Genomic DNA, 26217 nt, shown 5'->3' on the forward strand with positions numbered 1-26217 from the left:
ATGACACTCTCCAAAGGCACAGAGTGGCGTTAATCACCACCTCAGTCTGTGTGCACAAACACAGCTCGGGCTGTGCCACAGGCAGAAGAAACTGTAAACCACACATCACTAGGGAGATCAAGGGGTGTCTAGTATCACTGGGCTATTAGTAACTGCGTCAACACAATCTCAAGGAAGTCCCTCAAATATGACCAAGTCTGACAACAGTACACATATGCATCCATCAGATCACTCTTATAAATACACTATAAACATTTTACTTTTCTTCAACATGCAACTAAAACATTACATGTATCTGATATTTAAATGCCATGAATATGAAAAATATATTACTGTTATATACATGTGCATGAATTTAGTGTATAATCCATATAAAATATATTCTAAACAAATACTAGTATCCAAACTAATTTCCCAAAATTTAGGAAGTAATTTTTTTCCCCTGTATACCACTACTATCCCAAGACAATTAATCAGTATATTAATTAGCCCAATAAAATAAATACATCATTAGGAATTCCCTTTAGCAATATTAAGTCAACATGTCAATTACACATCTAGCTACATATTCAGTACCTAGCACAAACGACTCTTTTGGTATACTAAATGCCTAAAGTAAGAATACTGACTCAATCAAGAACTCGAGTAAACTAGTACTAATACTTATGAAACAAAATCCATTAATGTTTGGAAATGACAAAGAGGAGAGATTATGTTATATTCCATGTCCAATTTGAAAGTGAACCTCGAGTAACTTTGGCATTTCATCCCGTGACCAAAGAATCTATAGGTGTCTTCCTTTTCATGATGAACTACCTTTGTATAAAAATGTGAAATTTTTCCAGATATTGAATTACAACGAAAGTTATGATGGACAGACAGTCAGATGATGTTGAATTACTAGGAAAGTTATGATGGACAGACAGTCAGACAGATGATATTGAATTACTAGGAAAGTTATGATGGACAGACAGTCAGATGATGTTGAATTACTAGGAAAGTTATGATGGACAGACAGACAGTCAGATGATATTGAATTACTAGGAAAGTTATGATGGACAGACAGATGATATTGAATTACTAGGAAAGTTATGATGGACAGACAGTCAGACAGATGATATTGAATTACTAGGAAAGTTATGATGGACAGACAGACAGATGATATTGAATTACTAGGAAAGTTATGATGGACAGACAGTCAGATGATATTGAATTACTAGGAAAGTTATGATGGACAGACAGTCAGACAGATGCTCATAACCTATAGACCTGTGTCTTCCTTTCATAAATAACTTATTTGGAAAAATTAGGCATATTTAGAAATTAATGATATGGCAGTCTGATTGGCAGATACTATTGCTTAAACTAATTAACCTACGTGATGGTCACATCACACCAAACTTAGTGCCAAGAATGAGCATCATATAAATTAACAACAACTTTGACAATCACCAAGCAACCTTGACATTATCCAGATAACCTTGACATAGGACAATTGTTCGTGACACTGTAAGTGGTTAAGGTTGACTTTGCATCTAGTGTGTGTCTAAAATGTTTTTCTGCTCTAAAGATATGCCCTTTACAATAATTTTATACAATTCTCCCAGTCACCTTTACATTATGTCCAAATGACCTTTGGTCAGGACCAGGGTAAATCCATGTTATAAGCAACCTTTGTGTCAAGGAAAAGTATCCTAGCTTTCTCTGTTGTCAACATATGATCTGGGGAGGATCTGGGGAGGAAATCAGGGAGTAGAATTAACAAGAGGTAATGCTCACTAAGAATACCCCCCCCCCCCCAATCTCCCAAAGGGTGTTGGTAATATAGGTATAACCTTCTTATTTTCGCAAACTTCAGAATAAACTTCAGTATTATGATCCAAAAGGTATCTAGGAACACAGCATCTCCATGCGATGAAAAAAGCCGTTAAAGAATTTAAATGGAAACCATATTGCCACTTCGATGTCCAGTGCACGTGACCTTTGGACCCCAAAATCAATAGGGAACATCTTCATCCCATGGGTAGTCCATATGTATGATATGGTGACTGTTGGTGGAAAGGATAACGCTTTAGAGCCGGGAAACCATATTGCTACTTCAATGTCCAGTGCGTTTGACCTTTTGACCCCAAAATCGATAGGGAACATCTTCATCCCATGGGTAGTCCATATGTATGATATGGTGACTGTAGGTGGAAAGGTAAAAAAGCTTTAGAGCCCGGAAACCATATTGCTACTTCGATGTCCAGTGCACTTGACCTTTGACCCCAAAATCAATAGGGAACATCTTCATCCCATGGGTAGTCCACATGTATGATATGGTGACGGTAGGTGGAAAGGATAACGCTTTAGAGCCCAGAAACCATATTGCTACTTCGATGTCCAGTGCGCTTGACCTTTGACCCCAAAATCGATAGGGAACATCTTCATCCCATGGGTAGTCCATATATATGATATGGTGATGGTAGGTGGAAAGGATAATGCTTTAGAGCCCGGAAACCATTGCGTCTACAGACGGATGGACAGACAGACAACCCGATTCCAATATTATACCCCCCCCCCACCACAACTTGTTGCGGGGGGTATAACGAGCCACGCACATGCACATACCACCGAAAAATGGTGCAAGGCAATAATCACGCACTGCACACTGCGGTGCATCTGCAAATTTTTAGTAAATGCACACACGCATAATTTTTCACTTTTAATTAATTATTACCGATACATTGGTAATTTCCCAGTTAAAGATATAAGCATCTGAGGTGTCTCAAATAGCAATTTAACATCACGTCACCGGCTGAAAAAAACAACTTGAGTTTTGTCTGTTGTCTGACCATGATCATGATGATGTTAGTTTGATGAAGGCTATCAACTAAGACTGTTTATTCATTAGCAACTGTGAGCTCAATGCTTATAAATATTTTTAAACAGTAACAATGGTAATTTAAATTTGCGCATTAAAAAATGGCCCCAATGTACCCCCTTGCTTGTCGTAAGAGGCAACTAAATGGGGCAGTCCTTCGGTTGAGACCGCAAAAACCGAGGTCCCATGCCACAGCAGATGTGGCACAATATAGATCCCTCCCTGCTCAATGGCCATAAGCGCCGAGCATAGGCCTAAATTTTGCAGCCCTTCACCGGCAGTGGTGACGTCTCCATATAAGTGAAATACTTTCGAGAGGGACGTTAAACAATATTCAATCAGTCTGAACATAAAATATTGTGATTCAGCCAAGGTTGTATGATACGCACACTTGGGATATGACTAGAATGTTTATGTGATATATATTACATGTCCGTGTTGCTACAGAAATCCATGGTGACGTGAAGCGATTGTGTCGATTTTGAATTCTCCTCTTGTCCTTCATCTCGGCTGACATTCGGCTCAGCTGAATATTTGGACTGATGCCTTCACTGAATCTCGGAGCAGTCAGTCATAATTCATGTCTGGAAATTCACATTTAACTTCAGCTGGTTCTTAGTCATTTTAATGTGCACTCTTTGACATGGCTCTCCCTTCAAATAAGTGATTTAACTGTTAAACTAACTCTCTATTAAAGGGGCATGGACACGATTTGAGCAGAAAATTTTCAAATTTTATTTTTCCATTTTTATTGTTTACAATGCTTAACTAAAGTATTTCTAATCTAAATCAGTATATGGTCAACCAAAATTTGAATATCAGTTGTTGAGTTATAAGTTAGATACAGCACTCGCAATTCATTGTTATGTAAACAAGGCTCGTGCCATGTTTTTGTTTACATTAGACGGTTTAATAGAAAATAGTGTATCTAAAACAATATGAGATGTGCCAAACACTAGAAACTATTTAAATGTGTTAAGAATTCACTTGTTAATTGAAAAAATCAGCTTTAAACGAAATTTTTACTAGTTTATTTAACATATGTAAACAAAAACATGGCACGAGCCTTGTTTACATTACAATGACTTGTGACCTCTGTATCTCCCATGTACCTTGACTACTGACATTCAAATTTTTGCTGATGATTAGTAATACCTTAGTTAGCATTCTAAACATTAAAAATCAATAAACAAAATTTGAAAATTTTCAGTTCAAATCATGTTCATGTCCCTTTAATGCTGCAGTTCTTACTGTTTGGGTACGAAAATCCCAAAATAAAAAGTCACTAAATTTTTCAGTCAAATGAAGACTCCCATGGTGTAATTGTTTATCTCCTGATACTGAAGACTTCCTATCAGTCTGTTTTTCTTTATTAGTGACATTTAGTAACTGCCCATGCCTACTGTATATCACTAACAAAGAAAAACAGACTCCAGGAACTCTTCAATATCAGGGGATAAAGAATTACACCATGGGAGTCTTCTGTAGCAGGTCTGGTGTTCATTTTTAGTCTGTACTGTTTTATTTTATTTGATAGTGGCCATTTCAAAATGACTAACTACACTATGATTAGCGACTTGAAAATAAACTCAATAGAAATGAAAATAAGATTATTGATTGATTGATTATAGTTGTTTAACATCCCTTTCGAGAATCTTTCACTCATATGGAGACATCACCATTGCCGGTGAAGGGCTGCAAAATAATTAATTTAGGCCTACATTTGGCAGTTATGGCCATTGAGCAGGGAGGGATATTCATCGTGACACAGGACCTCGGTTTTTGTGGTTTCATCTGAAGGACTGCCCCATTTAGTCGCCTCTTACGATAAGCAAAGGGTACTGAGGACCTATTCTAACCCAGATCCCCATGGGACTGAAAATAAGATTAACAACACTTCACGAATTTATTACCAGTATAATAACGAGAGGTACTGTGAGCAATGCTCACTAAGAATACCCCCCGCTTACCCCAATCTCCCAAAGGGTGTTGTTAATAGGTATAAATGACCTTCCTGAGAGTAAAAATACGGTATGCCTTTGTAGAAAAAAATGGAAGATATAGTCCGAACACAAATCCATGGCATAAACCTATAATTTTGACCTTGAGATCAAAGGTCAAGGTCATAAAGAGGTAATGAATGTACATGACACATAGTCTCATGGTGATACACCCATGTCTTATGGTATGACTATGTCAAAACCCTATAAGCAATTTTGACCTTGAGGTCAAAGTTCAAGGTCATATAGAGGTCATGAAGGTACCCGACACATCGTCTCATGGTGATACACTCATGTGTCAAATATGGTATGCCTATGTCAAAGAACAAAGAAGTCATGGCCCTGACATGAATCCATTGTAAAAACCTTTAATTTTGACCTTGAGGTCAAGGTAATATGGAGGTCATGAAGGTACATGACACATCGTCTCATGGCGATACACTCATGTGTCAAATATGGTATGCCTATGTCAAAGAACAGAGAAGTTATGGCCCGGACACGGATCCATTGTAAAAAAAAAAAAACTTTAGTTTTGACCTTGAGGTCAAGGTCATATAGAGGTCATGAAGGTACTTGGCACATCGTCTCATGGTGATCCACCTGTGTGCCAAATATGGTATGCCTAAGTCAAGAACAAAGAAGTTAGGGCCCGGACATGAATCTTCACAGACAGACAGATAGACAGACGGATGGACAGACAGTGATTCCTATATGCCCCCTGAACGAATATAATGACAAATACACACTCCTAAAGCCTACAATCTAGCCTTTTCCTTATAAATTATAAGAAAATTCCCCCCAACCCAATTATATCATAATTCAGTAAGTAAAGAGGGACAAAATGAAGGAACAAGACACGATTCCAGTATACGAAGATTGAAAGGAGAAGCGTAGCTAGTATGGCCAGTTGTCTCGCTTCAATGAATTGTTCGGTGTAAGGCTTTATACATTCTCTCACCAGAGGGCGCATTATGCAAGCTTCACATACACCTCTGTCAACGCTTGGAATCACATGACAATATAATCACATGATATAAACAGTCATTCTTGGTTTCCTTTCCCTATTGAAAGTTCTGGCAACAGGTGATACATCAGGCTCTTTTCATAGCCCACTGGCACTTTAATAAGTACATATTTACCATTCAGCTGTTTGTCTCTTATTTTACAAGTTTTATCCTAATTTTACAGCCTTTTTTACTTTTGATTCCATGTTTACATTTAAATCTCCACCACGTGAATGTCTTACATTCATACGCATATTATGAAGTAGTTCCAAATTTAGGATCAGAAAACAACGATTTTAAACAATTTACAGTAAGCATCATTAATTGCACCAAAAACATTTCATAATATGACTAATATTTAGTCCAAAACATAAATGTTGGATATTAGAAACTTTTACAAAATTTCTGTGAAGCCGTTGACAGAGGTGTAGTGTGAGGAGCGCACAAAACTCTGGGTAGATAATGGGATTTATACAGTAACTGGGACAACAGAAATTGTCATTAAAGTTATTGGTCAAAAGATAAAGTGGACATGGTAAAAAAAACCAGGTGAATAATTTACATCGGGATTGAAATTCAGAAATAAATTAAAGTAAAAGTTAAACCGAAAGTACCACACTTCATTTGAACCACACTTCATTTGAACTGAAAATTTAGTGACTGTTTTTGTTTTGGGATTTTCATACCAAGATGGTTCTGAGTAATGCTGCATGAATAGTGATAGAGAGTTTACTTTAACAGTCAAATCACTTACTTGAAGCAAAAGGCAGTGTCACCTAAGAGCACATTCATTACTAGAATCGACCAAAATTGAATGTGAATTTCCTGACATGAATTATGAAGGAATGCTCCAAGATTCAGTGAAGGCATCAGTCCAAATATTCAGCTGAACTGAATCTCAAGCCGAAATTACTCAGTCCTATTTACCAAATCATAGTTCAAAGAGAAGCGTATTTGATATTCCGTGTAATATGACCTCAAAGGCATTATCTTTCAAGTGCATGGCGACAGTACCAAACACCTCAAATACATTATCTGCTACATATTAGAAAACTCAAATCATTTCTTATACCTCGAAATAATTGATGGCTCAATGGTCTTGGGTCAGTAAATTACGGCTTTACAAAGAGCATGTGCCCTTAGGGCTCGTTAATTTGCATGCATATAAAAATTCCTCAAAAATCAGTCTAGTACGTAAACATGGTAAATATTAGATGTGTGTGTGTCCAGGTTTTTATCGTATGCAAAATATTTTCTTGATTTCACTTTTGTTAAGTTTATATTATGAAGTAACAGAGTGTAAATAAATTCACGAATGTTTCTAAGAATGAGTTGGCTTAATCAAGAGGAGTATATCTACAATCAGTAATTCTCGGATGATTCCTCTACGCTTTACATAAAAGTGTGCAAGGCTTGAGCCATGCAAGGAGTTTTGAGCGAGTTATCTCGGAACACGCTACTTCAGCTGCATGTTTCTTAGACTGAGCTGTCTAATGCTGTGACACTTTCATAATCCTGTAACACTACGCTTCCATAAATGACAAAAACAAAGATGACATCGACTGTTGTCTAAGTGAAAAGCATGGATGATATGTATACTTAGATTACTATGGTTTTTTTTGTACCTGTTATTGATGATAGTTTGTATAAACATGTTAATCCTTAAAATGTTTCATTATTATTTGATATGGAATTTGAGCCAGTAGGGCTCTGCGGTGCACCGAAAATTTCAGTGCATCGCGATTCATTCCATTCCATTCGATGCACCGAATACAAATTCCGGATTTCGGTTCGGTTTAGATTTCACATACACCAAAAACAACAAATATGGCATCCGAGTGATGTGTACAACATGTGGATTTTTATGCAACAGAGATTTAAATCACTACTGTGCTGAGATTTAGCATTTTCACCACTCAGTTATCAACAGAATATGATCCGTAAGATCATTGCAGTTTATCTTTACATGACATACAGCATTTCTATCAGTGCTAGAGTGAAATCAACATCGTAGGTAATGACACAGATTAAATATTTTGAATATGAGATAAGTAAATGAATAAAGGAGAGATTTTCAAAGACTCAATTGATAAAATTGTTGAATTTTTACATATCAATGAAAACAATATCATATACATTTTAGATTGACTATAGATTTGTTTAATAATCCAAAAATTATAGAACACATTAATATAACAAATTTTAATGGACTGTCAATGTTTTCTTTTTGTTCTATCAAAGTTATAGAATGACATTAATATGTTGATGGTGCTACCGTTTGAGCGAGCGCAGCTTCATGTACGTACATATTTTTGTAATGTTAATGCTTTAATCAGGTTCAATTTAAACAATATCTATTTGCCAAATATTCATTACATGAATTTTCTCACAGGGTTTTATATTAAAAACCATTAAAACATGTGTACATGGATGTGATTAAAATATTTTTATGTTATAAATACATTTTATTCCTGCTGCCTTCACTGTGACTTGCTTAACCTTTGATGCTTGACCTTTTCTGAACTGTATGCTCTGAGCCTCTACTTCCCTTTTTTTCTACTCTCCTGCAATCTTTTCAAGTTACTAATTGTATGATAAAAATGCCCAAACCTTTCAAGTTTGTAAATCTGTGTTTAAACAACATTGCCTTTGAACACAAAACGCATTTCAATATAATTAAAATTTAAAAATAAATCGATAAATTCAACTAAATGAAATTCATATGATAATCCCCTTGTAGCAATGGTATATTCCAAAAGAGAAAATTAGAACAATTTTTATAATGTTATATGTACATAATCCTAGTTGTAACACAATGATGAAATATTTCAGTATTCACATATAATCATTGAATAAAATTGCAACATCATTGATTTCAGCCCCTCTCCATGTGCTGTTGTTGCGAGGATACATTAATTAAGATTAATTCACAAAACTAGAATTAATTAAATTAATGATTTTTCAGTCGTTAATAGTAAGTGGCATGGTTGGTTATCATGAGGGAGGGGGGAGGGGTGTCATCGTGGTTTGCATTACCGGATATGTTAAAAGGAAATGGATTCAAGCACTTATTATTTTTAGTCGCGGGAAATAAAACAAAGATTTTTAAAAAATGTTTTGAATCCGACCGATTTCCATCGATTTTTTTGTAATTTTTTGAATAGCAATAATTCAGTACCTGTGATCCCTCATATATTCTAACAATTTTTAAAGTTAGTCTCCCTTTTTTCTTGTTAGAATAATAAATTCCTATTGAGAATTTAGTATTTTAATCAGATTTGTGGTTTGCAGTCAATTATAGACAATTTGTATTCAGTGCCATATTACGTATGCCTGATGTTTACGTACTGTATACTTAAAATTGTCCCGGTAGTACGACTTTTACAAATGGAAATAACAAGTACCGGTACATATTTAGATCCGCCACTGTCAGTCTTATTATGACGTACGTCAAAACGTAGACATGCAGTTTATGCGAAAGTTTTTTGGACCACACAGGACATTCGGTCCTGTGTAATCAATGAACACACAGGACCGAATCAAATTTTGTCAGACCGAAAAACCTAATGTAAAAAGTGAAACACGTGAACATGCAAAATCAAGGATTTTTTCTTTATTATACTAGTAATACTATTGATTTCTTTTACCAGGATCGCTCCCACATAATATTTCAGACATTCCATGTGGTTTTAATCACATTCATTTACGTATTTGGATTTGTGCGATATTTTTTACTTAATATAACAAACATTTTAATGACTCCACGTCAAAATAGTAAAGCTGAAAACCAGACACTGAGACATCGGACATTTCGGTCCGGTGTAAAAAATGATTCATCGGACCTGAGGCACTGCACATCGGTCAGGTCCGACTGTCCGATGTCTTTCGCATAGACTGGACATGATGTCACACATCATCTTAGCCTGCCTTTCATAAACATTTGCACTTCGTTAAACATTTCGCACTAATGGCGCACTGAATTTTGGAGCTAGGAGACCACAAGATTAGAATGATAATCCACATAAGTTAACAATCATATTCCAAGGTGTGACTTTGCGAGATCTCAGCCATTTTTGACAAGGGACTTCTGGAAATGGCGTCAAAAAATTTTCCTTGTTAGAAGTTTAGATTTAGCTCGGATTATTTCCTGCGCTCTAGTCGTTAGAGCTCGCAGTACGAGCCAGCGCAAATAAATAGATCTGATGTTTACAAATGACAACATATAGTTATACAACTTGGATAAAATTAAATCAAGTATGCTTTTCATTAAAACTGTTAATTTTTGTGGTGTCATTAGATAAATTGGACCTAACATGAACCGAATCGAAAATAACGGAATCGAAACCGAATCGAATCGAGCTAACCTTGAATCATCCTAGCCCTATGGGCCACGTCATTTTCATATCCATTGGTCCGAAGGGACTGTAAAAGTTCTCAAATGACCAGTAAACATTTAAGATGATGGCCCAAGTGACCAATGATTAAAAATAATTATTTCTAGTCCTGGTTATACATGGTGTAACATTAGCATTTTACAGGTTGGGAACACTTCCCCTATAGCGAGATATTCTCGCTAAAACCCAATTATCCCTCTCTAGCGAGAATAAATATATCCCGTACAACCGAGAAAAACACCCGTGGAATACGTCTCTTCGTGTTTCACGTGAAAAGAAGAAAAAGTGCTAAAATATGTGATACTTCTGCAAATATATTAATCAAAACAAAAACACTCACGATGTGTATTGGATTTCAGACTGCTTCTCTCTTACGCAGCAACTTTGATATGAAATTTCTTGACTACGTTGTCAATTTCATAGAAACAATTTGCTTCATGTTGGGTGTGTGTCGCACTTATTCAGCGTTGCACGGGATTTGCCATTATTTTCAATAAAGACACCAAAACACCTGTTTATGGTAATGTTTATTTCTCGCTAAAGATGGATAATCGCGTTTTAGCGAGAATATCTCGCTATAGGGTACAAGTGTTCGCAACCTGTTTTATAATTTTATAATAAGAGCTTTAAGAGTAGACCGAGTGAGACTCCCTAATCAATAAACCATAACGCCAACGGTTACTTTTCCCGGTCTGGTAAGATAAAAAGCATTTCTTTTATTCTTATTCAGTCTGTGTTAATGTCTTAAAAATTGTTACCTTTTGATTTTTCTTTAAAATTCGATGACTTGAAAAGTTGCACTTACACTTTCAAAACCGGAAATGAAGAATGACTTCTAAATGGTGAATGATTTCCATTACGAAAGCCGAAAGCCGGTTTCACAATATATATTTGTTCCAGTGTTGGGGAAACATTCTTAAAAATCAGTTTAAATATGAAATTGCTGTCAAATAATTCAACAATGAATGTAATATGTTATCTGTCTTCTCTGCCGGCATGAAAAAAAAATGGCATGGTGAAATCACGGAGTGTTTTCCCACAACACCGTACCCCCCCCCCCCCTGATAATTTTTTATGCCAATAATTTCTCTGAAATGTGTTAATTCCCTGTCTATCTCGTCTCTCTTTCGATTTATGTAACCGTTTCACGCTTTTTGTAAGCTTTAGAGGTCGGTCTCCTACCGGTATAATAAAACGCTTACCGGTAGAAAGCCCGGCAATCTAAGCTTACAAAAAGCGTGAAACGATTACATAAATCGAAAGAGGGGTGAGATAGACAGGGAATCCACATATTTCAGAAAAATTATCACCGCAAAAAAATCTGAAAAGTGGAGGGATAAGTAAGATCCATACTTCAGGTGCCTGTGGTAATACTTGCAATTATTCTATTAAAGCATTTCAGTTTTTGTTTTGCAAAATTATTTTCAGGGTTTGACACTAAGGCACGTCCGACCGACCGAGTCTACTAAATTATAGATAGGTCCGGTCGGGTAAAATGTCGATTTACTAGGTTTTATTTAAGAATGAAATATCTTATGATTTAAATAAGTTTCTTAAATTTGTTTATTTTTTAAACACGACCAGTCGGTCGTGTTTAAAAAATAAACAAATTTAAGAAACTTTACTTTAAATCAGAAGATATTTCATTCTTTAAAAAAAAAACTTTAAAGAGTTTGCGAGCAATTTTGAACCGCATGATGACATAATCTCTATTTTTAGTTCTAATATAAGTCGCGGTCGGAAGTGGTGTTCTACGACATCTACACAATGTTAATGTGTGTAAAGTTATGCTTTGGTTAAATAGAATTATTGAATTCCTTTTCATTAAAAAAAAAACCCAGTTCATTTAAATTGAGTATAAGAAAGTGTTTATCTTAATGAATTACGTCGTAAACAGCAATTTTTCGGTGTTTAGCCTACATATGTGCGGGAATGTCTATATTTAAAAACGAGTTCTCATCCTCAAGGAAAGCAAAAGATGTCCCAAGAAAGAGAAAAAAGGAAAACGCTGGGAAGAAACAAAGCAGGGCTTATGAAATAGAAACATTAAAAAAATATTAAGGTCATTTTATTCTAAATGGATTAAAGAATTTCCGTGCCGGTAAGATTTTAAAAAACCTGAAAATATGTTTGAAAGTAAAAGCATCAAATTGAATGACGAGACTAAAGATTTTTTTGAGACAATTAAATGCATTTTAGTTCAAACTTAATGTTTGTCATTTAAATTAAGTATTTAGGTATGGAGAATCTATCAGATTTTTTCTGGAAAGTTGGTCAGGGCTAGTGGATGTAAGGTCAGGTCTAGCAAAAATCATTTGAAGTAGCCCGATTGGTCTAGTGCTCAAATAAGTTAATGTCAAACCTTGAAATTTAACCTAAATTTATTTTTCTTGAATTTAAGAATGTGAAACGAAATGCAATTCAGTCGCGGGGTATTATCTAAATTGATGAATTTCAGTTTTGAAAATACATGTGCATAAAGGTATGAACTGCGACGCACTCCGTGAAGTATAAACCCCCGTAACTGGGGTCAACTTTCTCTATTCTTTATTTAGCACTGTGTTGTCACTATACAGCAGTCACAGTGTGGACGGGGCGTGGGTGTTTGGAGGAATTGAAAGAGATTCCGAACTTTTAAAAATTTATTTTTTTTGGTCAGTGTAGCAGACAGGACTGTAGATACCTTGGTGACTTCTTACGGATTTTGTTTCGTTGAATTTCTTTTTGACATCTTTTCTTGAGTCGATCACTGTCCAGGTCCCAGGTGTTATCCAATCAGCGCTCTTTTGTTTCGTTCAATTTCTTTTTGACATCTTTTCTTGAGTCGATCATTGTCCAGGTCCCAGGTGTTTTCCAATCAGCGCTCTTTTGTTTCGTTGAATTTCTTTTTGACATCTTTGTTATCCAATCAGCGCTCTTTTGTTTCGTTCACTTTCTTTTTGACATCTTTTCTTGGGTCGATCATTGTCCAGGTCCCAGGTGTTATCCAATCAGCGCTCTTTTGTTTCGTCTGTATCCCAAACATTTTTCACAGGATTCAACTTAGATGTAACTAATTTTTACTATTTTTCGTCAGCTGTCGTCTGACTAGGTTTTTGAGTTTGTCAGACCTATTTCTGAGTGTGATGTTGAATTCATTTCTTGTTTTGTTGTCCTGTGGGTTGTCCACATCAAATATTTTTCTTGGTGAACTCCACCCCATTGTGCTTCGGAGTGTATGTTTGTTCTCTGATGTTACTAGATGATGGTCACATGTACTATCAATATCAACAACAGTTACTCTCTTCATTGACATCAAGTATGGACCTTTTCAAAGACCTTCTCTCTAAGTGCGTATATGTAAGAAAAACTAAATGCATAGTCATGTAGAACAGAAAGGTCTGTACTAAAATTATAAATTTCATGATCCCGGGGGTAGAAGTTCCGAATTCAGGACGGGGCCAAACTTGACATACATGTATAGTGTTTCGTGTTGAATATTTAAATAACATTTTTTCCTTTATGCTATTAATACTAAATTTAAATTAAATGTAGAGTAATTTGAGAGATTCCTTTAATTTTGCTGATACTGTATAAATGCATATTTAGATATTTAGGAAAAGCAGAAAGGGGTGTACCATCATTGTGAATTTCGGAACCCCAGGATTCTGACTCTAGGACGGTTCTGAAATAATCATTATAGTGTTAATATAACATTACATGCATGTGTATTATACATATATTTATATCAGTACTGCTGCTGAGTATTTACGACGGCGTATTCGTGCCAATTTACCTAGCAGAAAAAATAAAAATAAATCGTTTCTACGATTTATTAAATCGTAGAAACGATTTTAAAAGTCGTTTCTACGATTTAGAAAGTCGTTTCTACGATTTAAAAAGTCGTTTCTACGATTTAGAAAATCGGACTTTTTAAATCGTTTCTACGATTTAATAAATCGTAGAAACGATCTATTTTTATTTTTATTTTCTGCTAGGTAAATTGGCACGAATACGCCGTCGTAAGTATTACAATATACATGCATTTACATTCACTGAATCTTTTCTCTTATATTTCTTTTGAAATTGACATAGCTTTCATCATGCAATAGATACATGTTTGTTGCAAACTAGTTCGATCCGGTTTTCTAGTACCACTTGTCTGCAAAATCATTACCAAATATGGAGTGTCATCAAGGTGCATTGGCTGTTCCATTTAACGTAAGAAACGGGTCAACCATGTGATATTTCAGATCTTAATTCTAGTCTATATTTTTAAATAATACAAATAGTATAAATATAAACAATAAAATGTCCTTTTTTTGTTGTTTCATCGGGTGAAGGCGGGTAGCATTGCAGAAAAAATGCATAAACAGCGCTAGCGTAAACGCGTAATGTTAGCTACCTTCATCACCCGATGAAACAACAAAGAAAGCATTTTATTGTTTGATGAGCAGGAAAATTATAGATTTCGCAGTCCTTGGGGGTAGTGATACTTGGATAACCGATAAGGCCTTCGGGCTCTCTTCTCTAGTTCAAAAATAGTTTTAGTAGAAAGCAATCTGATTTTTTTTTTTTTTTAAAACTGCTCGACTCGAATCCACTATCTACAGGTTAGTAGTGGATACTTTAACCTACTGAGCTACCTAGCTAAGCAATCAGGTTACACATGTATTGCTGATATTCATATTGTTATTCATGTTTCAATAGGAAGTCAATCGTTATGACTATTTATTATTCATCTTAAGTTACAGTTTTACTGGTTAAAGGGACTGGTTCACGATTTTTTAACAAAATATTTTTTATTTTTTATGTGAAACATTAAGAATATAACTCATTTAATGTTGACAGCCAACATTTTGAACTTCTGAATGCAAAAATAAAAGCAATATTTTAGCCTTAAATCTGTGTTATGTAAACAAAGACTCGAGTCTTTTCATGTATACAAACACACCAGTGAAATGTTAATTTTGTAATATAAAGCATCTGAATTTTGCATAGTCACAAATTTTAACCTTTAGATGACACATTTTACCCGAAGAATGCTTGAAATGTGAAAGACATAAAACACTTAGATCGATAACCATTTCTTTTGAAAATTTCTTAAACAACAACATACCGCAATCTTTGTTTACAAAACAAAAAATGAACCCTTTAAAATGAGCTTCTGTGATAATGTTTAATTTTTGTGTGAAATCTTTTAAACACATTAGACAGTAGATTCTGATCATCAAAAGTGAAAAACAAAATTTTGGGGGAAATCGTGAATCAGTCCCTTTTAAGTTTGATATAAGTACTGGAAATGAATATTCAAAAGACAGAATCCATGGATTTTCAGAGGGGTGGGTAAGGGACTGTGGGTCCAAACATCAGCTGCTGTGGTTCAACTTGTGGAATTGTTTTTAGATATACATGTATTGAATAATATGAATATAAATAACGTTAGTCTTTTAATTTTCATTTTTTCCGCATCTAGAGAATGGGTTTTTGTGGTGGTCTCTTAGCTGCTGTGTATTAGAATTTTCAAAGGGAGGTGTGCTGTTTCTGTCCAAGAAGGTGAATTGCAACCCCCACAATGGGACTTGTATGTTACTTTATTTAGGGGTTTGTGCAACCCCCACAATGGGACTTGTATGTTACTTTATTTAGGGGTTTGAGCAACCCCCACAATGGGACTTGTATGTTACTTTATTTAGGGGATTGTGCCACCTCCACAATGGGACTAGTATGTTACTAACTAATACCTACATTGTACATGTATATTTCAGATAGCAGTCATCCTTTAGATCAATAAAGAAGAAAGATATAGATGTTTATTTATGACTGCTATGGTACATCATTGTCATATCTACTACCAGGTTCAGCGCCTCCAACGCACCTCACAGTAACATTCACACTAGTCTTCTGGACATAACTCTTCCAGCCTCAACAAATTTGCTTCCCCACTCCCAGTGACATTACCGGTGCGAGAGCCTGGTTCGGACTTACATACCAGGATGCATTTGCCATGATACAACAAATGAAGCCTTTCCGTGCACTTTTGAAACCATCAACACCATTTGTTTGGACAGATGAATTTGACAAGGTCTTCCACCGGTATAAGAAATTATCACAGAGGAAATGAAAGAAGGTGTGCGGCTATTTGACCCTGATCGACCGACCTGCCTTGCCACTGATTGGTCTGTTGATGGCATTGGCTTCTTCATGATGCAGAAGTATTATCAATGTGCTGAAGACTTCTGCTTGTTGCAATGATGGCTGGAAACTATGCTTAGTTGGAAGCAGGTTTACACACATTGTTGATATAGATCACAAACCTCTTCTACAGATACTGAATGATAAGTCACCCACTGACATTGCTAACAGACGATTACTCAACCTCAAAGAGAAAACTCTTGGATACAGGTTCACAATCGTACATGTGCCTGGGAGGAAACACGTGGGTCCAGATGCAGCCTCCAGACACCCTATCGACCAACCCACTCGCCTTCCCCTACCAAGAGAACCACCAAAGCTTGATCGATCATCTCAACATGATGGTATCTCGCCACGACACCCTGGCAAGCCTATATCAGCATGCGACTAATAATGATACAGCTAAGGGCACTCCCACTGCTGCCGCAGCCACTGACACCCTGAAATCTATCAGCACAGTGGTCACATGGGATATGGTTCACAAGGCCACAGCATCTGACACAATACTTCTTAAGCTATAAATACATCACTTGGAAACAGGTTTTCCAGATGAGATCAGAGAGATGTCTACAACGTTACGGCCTTGCCATCGCTATGCAGCTAGTCTGTGTGTTGTGGGTGGTGTAGTACTCTTGGGCCAACGAATTATCATCTCACCTGTCCTTCGTACATCAATCCCCAATGCACTCCACGCAGCCCACCAAGGTATCAGCAGAACGTGTCATGGACTCTGTATTTTGGCCTGATATCACTGTAGACATTGCTAGAATGAGAGACCAGTGTGCACATTGCCATCAGATGGCCAAGTCCAACCCAGTGCAACCTCCATCCGATATTACATCCCCAGACTATCCTTTCCAGTTGATCTGCAGTGACTATTTCACTTTCAATGGCAAATATTATGTTGTTATTGTGGACAGGTATTCGAAGTGGCCTATGGTGCACAGGCAGAGGGTTTAATCTAATGGCTACGCAAGACATTCGTGACATTTGGCATCCCAGAAGAGCTGACTTGTAAACCTTGTTCGACAGCTATCCCACATGCAAACTGCAGGGCGGAACTGGCTGTGAAAACTGAGAAACGTATCGTCACGGACAACGTATCCTCACAGGATCCCCGGATGTGAATAAGTTCCAGAGAGCATTGCTGATGTATCGCAACTCAATAGATCCAGAGACTAAATCTTCCCCAGCATTGATCTTATTTGGACGCCTCATCCGTGATGCCATTCCATTTCTGATGGGCAGATACTCCCCTCACGATACGTGGAAAGAACTGCTCTCGCATCGTGAAACGGCACTTGCTCGACGACACTCAAAGGAACATGAAAAAAGGGATGAACAGACTCAAAAGTTACCACCACTGAAAGTAGGGTATCATGTCTACTTACAAAATTTAGTTGGCAATCATCCCAGGAGATGGGAATGCATTGGGGTCGTTATCGAGATTTTCCAATATCAACAGTATGTTGTCCAAGTTTAAGATACAAGCCATGTCACGATTCGCAACCGCCAACACCTTAAAGAAAGTTCACCCCTTCCATAGCCAGCAGACAAAGGATATATATGTAGCACCGACTTCAGATGTGGAACAGTCCACGGATGCGGTCTCCAAAATACACCCCCCGTTTGAGACAGCAGTGTCAAAGGTGACACAGCCTTCATTTCAGTCACCATCACCATGTAGACCACAGTCACCATGTGTGCTACCGCCACAACCAGGACAGGTACTCTGCAATTTCCCTTACAGACAGCTCCAGCACCCAAACAACTGATCACACTCCTCCACCTGACGAGCCAGCTATGGAACAGACACCACATACACCTGTCAGGGATGTGTCATCTGCGACCCGAGTACCACTTGCTCTCGCTCGTCTTAGGCCTCACAACACAGCCGAAGTCAAGGAACTTTTATCACCACAAAGACCTAACCGTCGTAGCAGTGCCCGAGTACCCAGAGACAGTGATGAATAAGAATTGTTTTGTATAAACAGTATATGTTTCAGAAACATTCAGTGACATTTATAATGATTCTTGTAATCTCTTTGTCTTCTTATTTTTATATAATGTGTGTTTGCATTTTCCTGTGTTAGTTTTATAGGTACCATTTGGACAAATGTGGTCAGGTTTTCAGTGTTGTGTATACCCTAAAATAAACCTTGACCCTGGGGGAGGAGGTAGCTAATAACTATATTGTACATGTATATTTTAGGTAGCAATCATCCTTTTCCATACTCTTACAAATTGAAACATGTAAAGGGTTTTCCAGCACGAGGGGAAGGGAGTTTTTTCTAATTATTTTATTATTTCATTGTTATGGCATGTTGTCATTATGCAGGTGAATGTTGTTGCGATAAAATAAAATTTCATCCTTTAGATCAATAAAGAAGGAAGATATAGATGTTTATTTAGTTAGTATAAATAGAGTTTGTGCAACCCCCACAATGGTACTCGTGTGTTACTTTATTTAGGGATGGGACTCGTATGTTACTTTATTTAGAGATTCGACTCGTGTGTTACTGTATTTAGTTTGTGCAACCCCTACAATGGGACTCGTGTGTTACTTTATTTAGGGATGGAACTCATGTGTTACTTTATTTAGGGATGGGACTCGTGTGTTACTTTATTTAGGGATGGGACTCGTGTGTTACTATATTTAGTAGTAATATGCTTGTTGGAAGAGAATATTTCTTTAAAATTTGCCCTTTTGAGTCTAACAAGAAAACTTAGTGCTCCCCATCCCTTTTTTCCTGCATCCCTTGCTTCTTCGTGCACTTTTTCGAAAAATGCCTTTCTTTCGTCCGTCTGGGCATACATTGTGAAATATAATCAAAGTTAAAACTGAAGGTTGATCTTACACTGATACTATAGTGTCTACTCTTGGACCAAGAATGAAACAGATCTTGACAGCCTGAGACTTTACAAGCTTTGAAAAAGTTGTTACACGTCATGACCTACGTCACATTGGGGGTGTTACGTCACTGATAAATAGTACTTCACACATTGTCGGGTTTACCTTTACCATAAAAACTATGATGATAAAAAAGTCAACAATTCATCATATTAGCTTTACAAAAAGATTTTAAATATATACAAACGTTGAACTGGTATTAGGGCAGTTGGGGATATACATTTTTGTATCAAGACGAAGTTTCTATGAACAAGCTATCTAATGAATTATTAGACCTTGAAAGTTGGTGAAGGCTAGTCAAGGTCACACATATTAGATACCTTTTGATCAGTCGTCCCTTGCGAGATTTTTTCACTCGTATGAGTCGTCAACAAATACCGGTAAAGGACTTTAAACGACACTAGTGCCGGGCACTTGGCAAAGGAACAGTCACTACATATGATAGGTTTGACGCCAGATGCGGAGCTGGGAACGAGAACCGAACCATTACCTCATGATTACGACCTTTTGGATGGTGCCCTAAGAAATGTTAAGGCATTAAGTGCTTTTCATAAAAAAAATTTTTATTAATGCTAAAGGACAGTCACTCTGACTGACTCTGAGTCTCATTGAATTAAATGAACTTTCTGCTTAAAAATAATTATACATTACACCTTATGTGAATTTTACTATATGATTTGGGGGGGGGGGGGGGATATACGGCCTTGTGTATATTGCAAGCCGTTTTACTTTTTATTTGAAATATCTCTTAACCTTGAGAAATATATCTTTGACTTTGAGAGATATCTCTTTAACTTTGAAATATATATATTTTTTTTAACTTTGAGAGATATATTTTAAAGTTAGAGATATTTATAGCTCGCCATTTTACTATTTATTCGAAAAAGAGATATCTCTTTAATCTGGAGAGATGTCTCCCTAATTTAAAGAGATACTCTTTAAGCTTAAGAGATATATATTTAAAGTGAGAGATATCTCTTTAATTTGGAGAGATATCTCCCTAATTTAAAGAGATACTCTTTAAGGTTAAGAGATATATATTTAAAGTGAGAGATATCTCTTTAAATTAGAGATATGTCTCTTAGTTTAAGATATATCTCTTTCACTTAGAGATATATCTCTTTGACTTTGAAAGACATCTCTTTAAAGGACACATCTCGTGTTTTCAAAGTATACAGAATTATATGCATTTTGTCTTCCTTATGCTTATAGAAATTAATTGTAATAGTTCGTTCGCTGAAGTATTGCGATAATTAGCCACAATACGGACTTAAATCTAAGCCCCGATTTCAAAAAGCCTAGTTAATTAAGATAGGTAGGCACGTGGTACAGTGACGTCATATGCGACCTTCGTCGATCAACTTGTTGTAAAAGTAGTGTTAGATATTTTTAAAAACTCGGGTTTTAGGAGCCTAATTTATTTACCATGGATAACATTTATTTCGATGTTGACAAATTTCCCGAGTCTTATATCTTTTGGCCACCAGTGCATACAAATAGCGACCCAAACGTATATGGAGCGCCAAATTAACATAAACTCAAATAATTGAAGATATCTTCAATTATTTGAAGATATCATTAATTCATTTGATGCGCGCAACAATTGAATTAAAGATATCTTCAAATAATTAATGATATCTTCAATTCTGAATTATTGCATTAAATCAATTGATGGGAGCAATAATTGAATTGATGCGTGTATTAATTCATTTGATGAGAGCAATAATGGATTTAATGCGCGCATTAATTCAATTATTGCTCTCTTCAATTGAATTAATGATATCTTTAATTCATTTGAAGAGAACAATAATTCTTTTAGAGAGAGCAACTATATAATTAAAGATATCTTCAATTCAACATATCCACAATTGAATTAATGATATCTTTAATTGAATTGTTGCTCTCTTTAAAAGAATTGATGCGCGCATTAATTCCTTATACAAAAGCATTGTAAATGATTTAAAGATATCTTCAATTGAATTAAAGAGATCATCAAATTATTTATACCGAGCTCTAAATTAATTATTGCGAGCAATATTTCTACTAAATTGATGTTCTCATCAAATGAATTGAAGAGAGCAATAATTGAATTAATGCGCGCATCAAATCTATTATTGCTCTCATTAATTGAATTAATGCGCGCATCAATTGAATTGAAGAGAGCAATAATTGAATTAATGCGCGCATTAAATCAATTATTGCTCTCATTAATTCAATTGATGCGCGCATTAATTCAATTGATGAGAGCAGTAATTGAATTGAAGCGCGCATTAATTCATTTGATGAGAGCAATAATTGATTTAATGCGCGCATTAATTCAATTAAAGAGAGCAATAATTGAATTGATGATATCTTCAAATAATTGAAGATATCTTCAATTATTTGAGTTTATGTTAATTTGGCGCTCCATAAACGTAGCGTGGAAAGCGAGTATGAAATCTGCATAAATTTGCGAGTAAATAATGCTTACATGGGATCACTGTTTAAACACTATTTGGTAATGCCATTTCTGTAAACAACTGTAATCAGCGTTGTTGCTTTTCTAAAATAAACAGTGCAATTATTATTAAATTTATTTTTGGAGAAGTTAGATAGGCCTAAATTATGATACGATTATGTATCATTGACAACTAGGCCTACTGTCACGGGTGCATTTCGAAAATAAATAAATAAATGTTTATTCGGTATATACAACCACTGCCGATCACGGGGATCGAACTCGGGTCGCAGCGGTGAGAAACGAGAGCGCTACCTCTAGATCTGCGATCTGCAACACCTGCCACATAACACAATTTTGGAGTCCCGAGGGAATCCGGGTTAGAATAGGTCCTCAGTACCCCTTACTTGTCGTAAGAAGCGACTAAAAGGGGAGGTCCTTCGGATGAGACAGCAAAAAACGAGGCTCCGTGTCACAGCAGGTGTGGCACGATAAAGATCTCACCCTGCTCAAAGGCCGTAAGCGCCGAGCATAGGCCTAAATGTTGCGGTCCTTCATCGGCAATGTTGACGTCTCCATATGGGTGAAAAATTCTCGAGAGGAACGTCAAAGGATAAATTTTAAAAATCAAGACAGATATTTCTTTCAGTTAGAGAAATATATCTCTTGAATAGAGATATCTTTTCTGTTTTAAGAGCAATCTTTCATTCAAAATCTTATAAAGATGTCTCACAAAGCAGGGAAGGATCCAGGAATTGCGGTTACGGGGGGCGCCACTTTATGAGGGAGGGGTCTGGGGGCGAAGCCCTGGTGGGGGCACAGGGGGCAAAGCCCCCGAAAGCTCCTGGATTTTACATATTTCATAGGATTTGAAATATATCTCCTATTTAATCTTTTGTACTATTTTCTATCATTTTTTATGAGGTGAAATTAATAAAATGACGCAAATTTTAAGGAGTTTTGAAAAAAATTAAGTTCTCCCAATAAAGTAATTCAAGAAATCAATAGATTTTGTCGTTTATTTCACCGGGAGTGGAAGAAATTATTGCTTCTTACATTGTTTAGTACATTTTTCTAAACAAGATACCACGATTTACCTTAAGTTTGAAAATTTTAGAGGGGCTGCGCCCCCCCCCCCCCCTTAAATCCGCCACTGTAAAGTGAAAGAGATATCTCGTTAAATGAAAGAGATATCTCTTTATCTTTTAAAAAAGAGATATCTCTCTTCTTCTTCTTCTTCTTCTTCTTCCAATTGCTGGCCTCCTTCAACTCATTGAATATTTTGCCAGTTTGTGAGTGTACGCATGTGGTTAAAAACAGGGTAAAAACAGTCTATTTAGTGGTGGAAAAGATTGTTCACTTGAGATTTGAACATCTCAAGTGATGCTGCTGAGGTGATATCCGGAGGCAGGTTGTTCCAGTCCCGCACCGTGTTGATGAAGAATGACCATTTCCTGCAGTCCTTCCTCGCTGATGGTAATGCGAGTGTATGGAGTGAGGGAGATATCTTTTTAAGTGAAAGAGATATTTCTCAAACTAAGATATATACCTCTCTACTTTAAAGAGATATATCTCTTTAATTTAGAAAGACACCCCTCAAAGTTAAAGAGATATATATCTTTTTCGAATGAATAGTAAAACGGCTGGCCATACTTGTAATTAAACAAGGTACTCTCCTCGCCTTTGCTATATGTAAGTGAAAGCTCGTATTTTGGAGAGAACAAGACACTTCGTTCTAGAAACAAACTCAATTTCTATGTACACAATATGTTTTGTGCCAAGTTAACATAACGTGTAGATAGGAATATACATGGCACAAACTCCAGTTTCACCCCCTTTTTTAATCGCTCTAGATATATATAATCCCTTTTCTACCGAATTTTTAAAACCGTTCTTTTTGTTTTAAATCGTTATAATATCCCCCCCCCCCCCCCCCCCCATTAAATAGCGATTTGAGTAACTCATTCTAATTAGTTCATAACGATTTGAGTAATTTATCTTAATCGTTAGATCGTAATTTTTGTAACGATTTGAGTAATCGTTGAAATCATTCTAACGATTTTATTTAGTTTATTCTATTCAAATGGCACGAATACACTGTCGTATATCTTACATTAAGCTATTGTGACAACGTTTGCCTTTTTAAAAAATAAGTTAAAAGGAAAAGTCGCTACCGGTGATAAACACCAACGTTGTTCCATAGGTTGAGAATATCGGTGAAGCAGGAATATAGTATGGCCGATGTCTGGCAGGAGAAGAATGCCTTTATTCCAACCAATCATCGGCTATATAGTGTTGATTTTGTCATCATTCACAGGTAAGATCATCCAACAAAATAATTCCTATAACAATTATCATTGAAATTCTAAAATTCTCTCTATTTCAGACAGACATTGACACACAGTATTAAAATAATTATCATAAATGCAGGTTATTTTTAGTTCATGCAAAAAGACTTTCGACTTAAAATTCATTTGTGATTACAGTTATTTTATTAATTGAGTTCAATTTGATAGTTACTTTGGTAAATGATAACCATGTCAGAGTGGCACTCGTAAATATAGGCCCAGTAACCGTGCACCAAAGGTCATATTATGTCGCTTGTCTAGACGGCTGTTAGGAACACCTCTGGAGTTGTCCTAATTTGCAATACACAAGATTTAACATAATAGTTCGTAAACACAGACTTGATAAAAAGACAATGAATGGCGTGTAAAATGACAAACAGAGTAAGCAATAGTTTTGTTCTCGGTGTCATAAATAATGATGTTGAAAACGTGGAAGTGTGAAGGGAGGGTGTGCATAACATCTCTGTGAAAGAAGGGAAGTTTATTTTGCCTATAGATCTAGCTACACCCCAGTTAATGATAACTACATGCAGTGTGTGTGTGTGTGTGGAGTGCTATATGTGTCTGTGTGTGTGTGTGTGTGTGTGTGTGTGTGATTTTGTTACTGGTCAGCTTACATGTAAAATATGCACATGGGTGGCTTTTCTCAGTTTTTAAAATCAAACTATACTTTCTTAAGTATGAAATCTTCAAATTGACTTTTTACGAAATATTTACTCTCCCCTAATAGAAAGACCAGCAGTTGCTATACTGTTTAGTTAACTACTAAGATGGGATGTGTGTTTGTCCTCATTTAGTGGTACTTTGGATGTGTAAGTGGGACAGATCGAGCACATCTGTACTGAAGTCTGTGAGGAAGAGGAAAAATCTGAAATGAAGGAAATAATGACACATGATTGAAATGATGTTTTACTAACATACGAGTGCCATGATATCCTGATTATATAATATTACACACAAGCAACAAAACACTGTGATATACGTGTAATGAATGTTAATTATACATGTATTTTCATGTTAATTCCCTTGATTGGTGATGTGGTTTGTTTTTCATTAATCAAATCCAGGTGATTAAAGTGTATTTACACATGTGTGGTGACAAGCATTTGTCCAACCATATCTGGAAACAAATTCTTCTTGTTCCAATTAATGAATATGAGAGTTCTCTATTGGGGAAAAAGTTGGACACATTGGGCGTTCAGTGAAAGGAGGCAAAGGGAAATAATTCAAATGACTGCATGTGGCAAATGTATAATTTTGTATCAATATGAATTTAATTAATGCAGAAATTACGATATGGGAATTTGTTAATAATGATTGTATAGTTTTGAAGCTTTGTGATTGGTCGAGATCCAATTAACTAGAAAAGGTAGAACTTTATATTCACCCCATGTGCCTTCGAGGTGAATATAACATTTTTAGGTCACTTGACTGAGTCATTTAGGTGACATTACCATTGGTCTTTGTCCGTCATTGTGGGTTGTGCGTCTTCCATTAACAATTGAATATTTTAAACTTTTTTTTACACTACCAGGCTAATTGTCATCAAATTGATAAGTATGATATTGGGGTATAAAGTGAACATAAATTGTGATTTTCGTAATCATTGTACTGCTGGGCAGAAACTGCTAAAAATTGCAAAATTTTCAAAAATTATCTTCTCCACTCCTGCACATGTTACTATAAACTAAATGCATGGTTAGGAAGGGCAAGAAGCCTTCTACCAAAATTATGCTTTATCATGACCCCCAGGGCAGGGATTCTACCTCAAGGAAGGGGCCAAAATGGTCGAAGAAAAAATATGTACTTAATCTTTGAAAAACCTTTTCTCTACTCCTTCACTTTTGAAAGTATAAAAAACTAAATGCATGGTTAATAAAGAGCAGGAGGCTCTTTACAAAAATTGTGTTTTTCATGAGTGCAAATGCAGGAGTTCTGCCTCTTGGATTGTGCCAAAATGGTCATTATTGTGAAAATGTACATAAATGTAAGAAAATCTTTTTCTCTATCCCTTTACATCTTGAAGTATAGAAAAGTGAATGCATGGTGAAGAAGAGCACAAGGCCCTCTACAAAAACTGTGAAAT

The 26217-nt window shown here is 36.1% G+C and overlaps 2 protein-coding genes across 2 annotated transcripts in view; one reads left to right on the top strand and one right to left on the bottom strand.

Moving 5' to 3' along the window:
• Positions 1 to 11098, bottom strand: part of LOC125646153 (CD151 antigen-like) — a 44482-nt gene extending 33384 nt beyond the window's left edge. Inside the window, exon 1 of the mRNA XM_048872326.2 lies at positions 11020 to 11098. The gene's annotated coding sequence lies outside the window, so the exon portion shown is untranslated. The remainder of the gene's footprint in view (positions 1 to 11019) is intronic.
• A 12877-nt stretch (positions 11099 to 23975) lies between these two features.
• Positions 23976 to 26217, top strand: part of LOC125646146 (uncharacterized) — a 33945-nt gene continuing 31703 nt past the window's right edge. Inside the window, exon 1 of the mRNA XM_056142000.1 lies at positions 23976 to 24100. Within this exon, the coding sequence (XP_055997975.1) occupies positions 24025 to 24100 (76 nt within the window). The 5' untranslated portion in view covers positions 23976 to 24024. The remainder of the gene's footprint in view (positions 24101 to 26217) is intronic.

Source organism: Ostrea edulis, chromosome 6 (genome assembly GCF_947568905.1).
Source record: "Ostrea edulis chromosome 6, xbOstEdul1.1, whole genome shotgun sequence".
NCBI classification, from domain to species: Eukaryota; Metazoa; Mollusca; class Bivalvia; order Ostreida; family Ostreidae; genus Ostrea; species Ostrea edulis.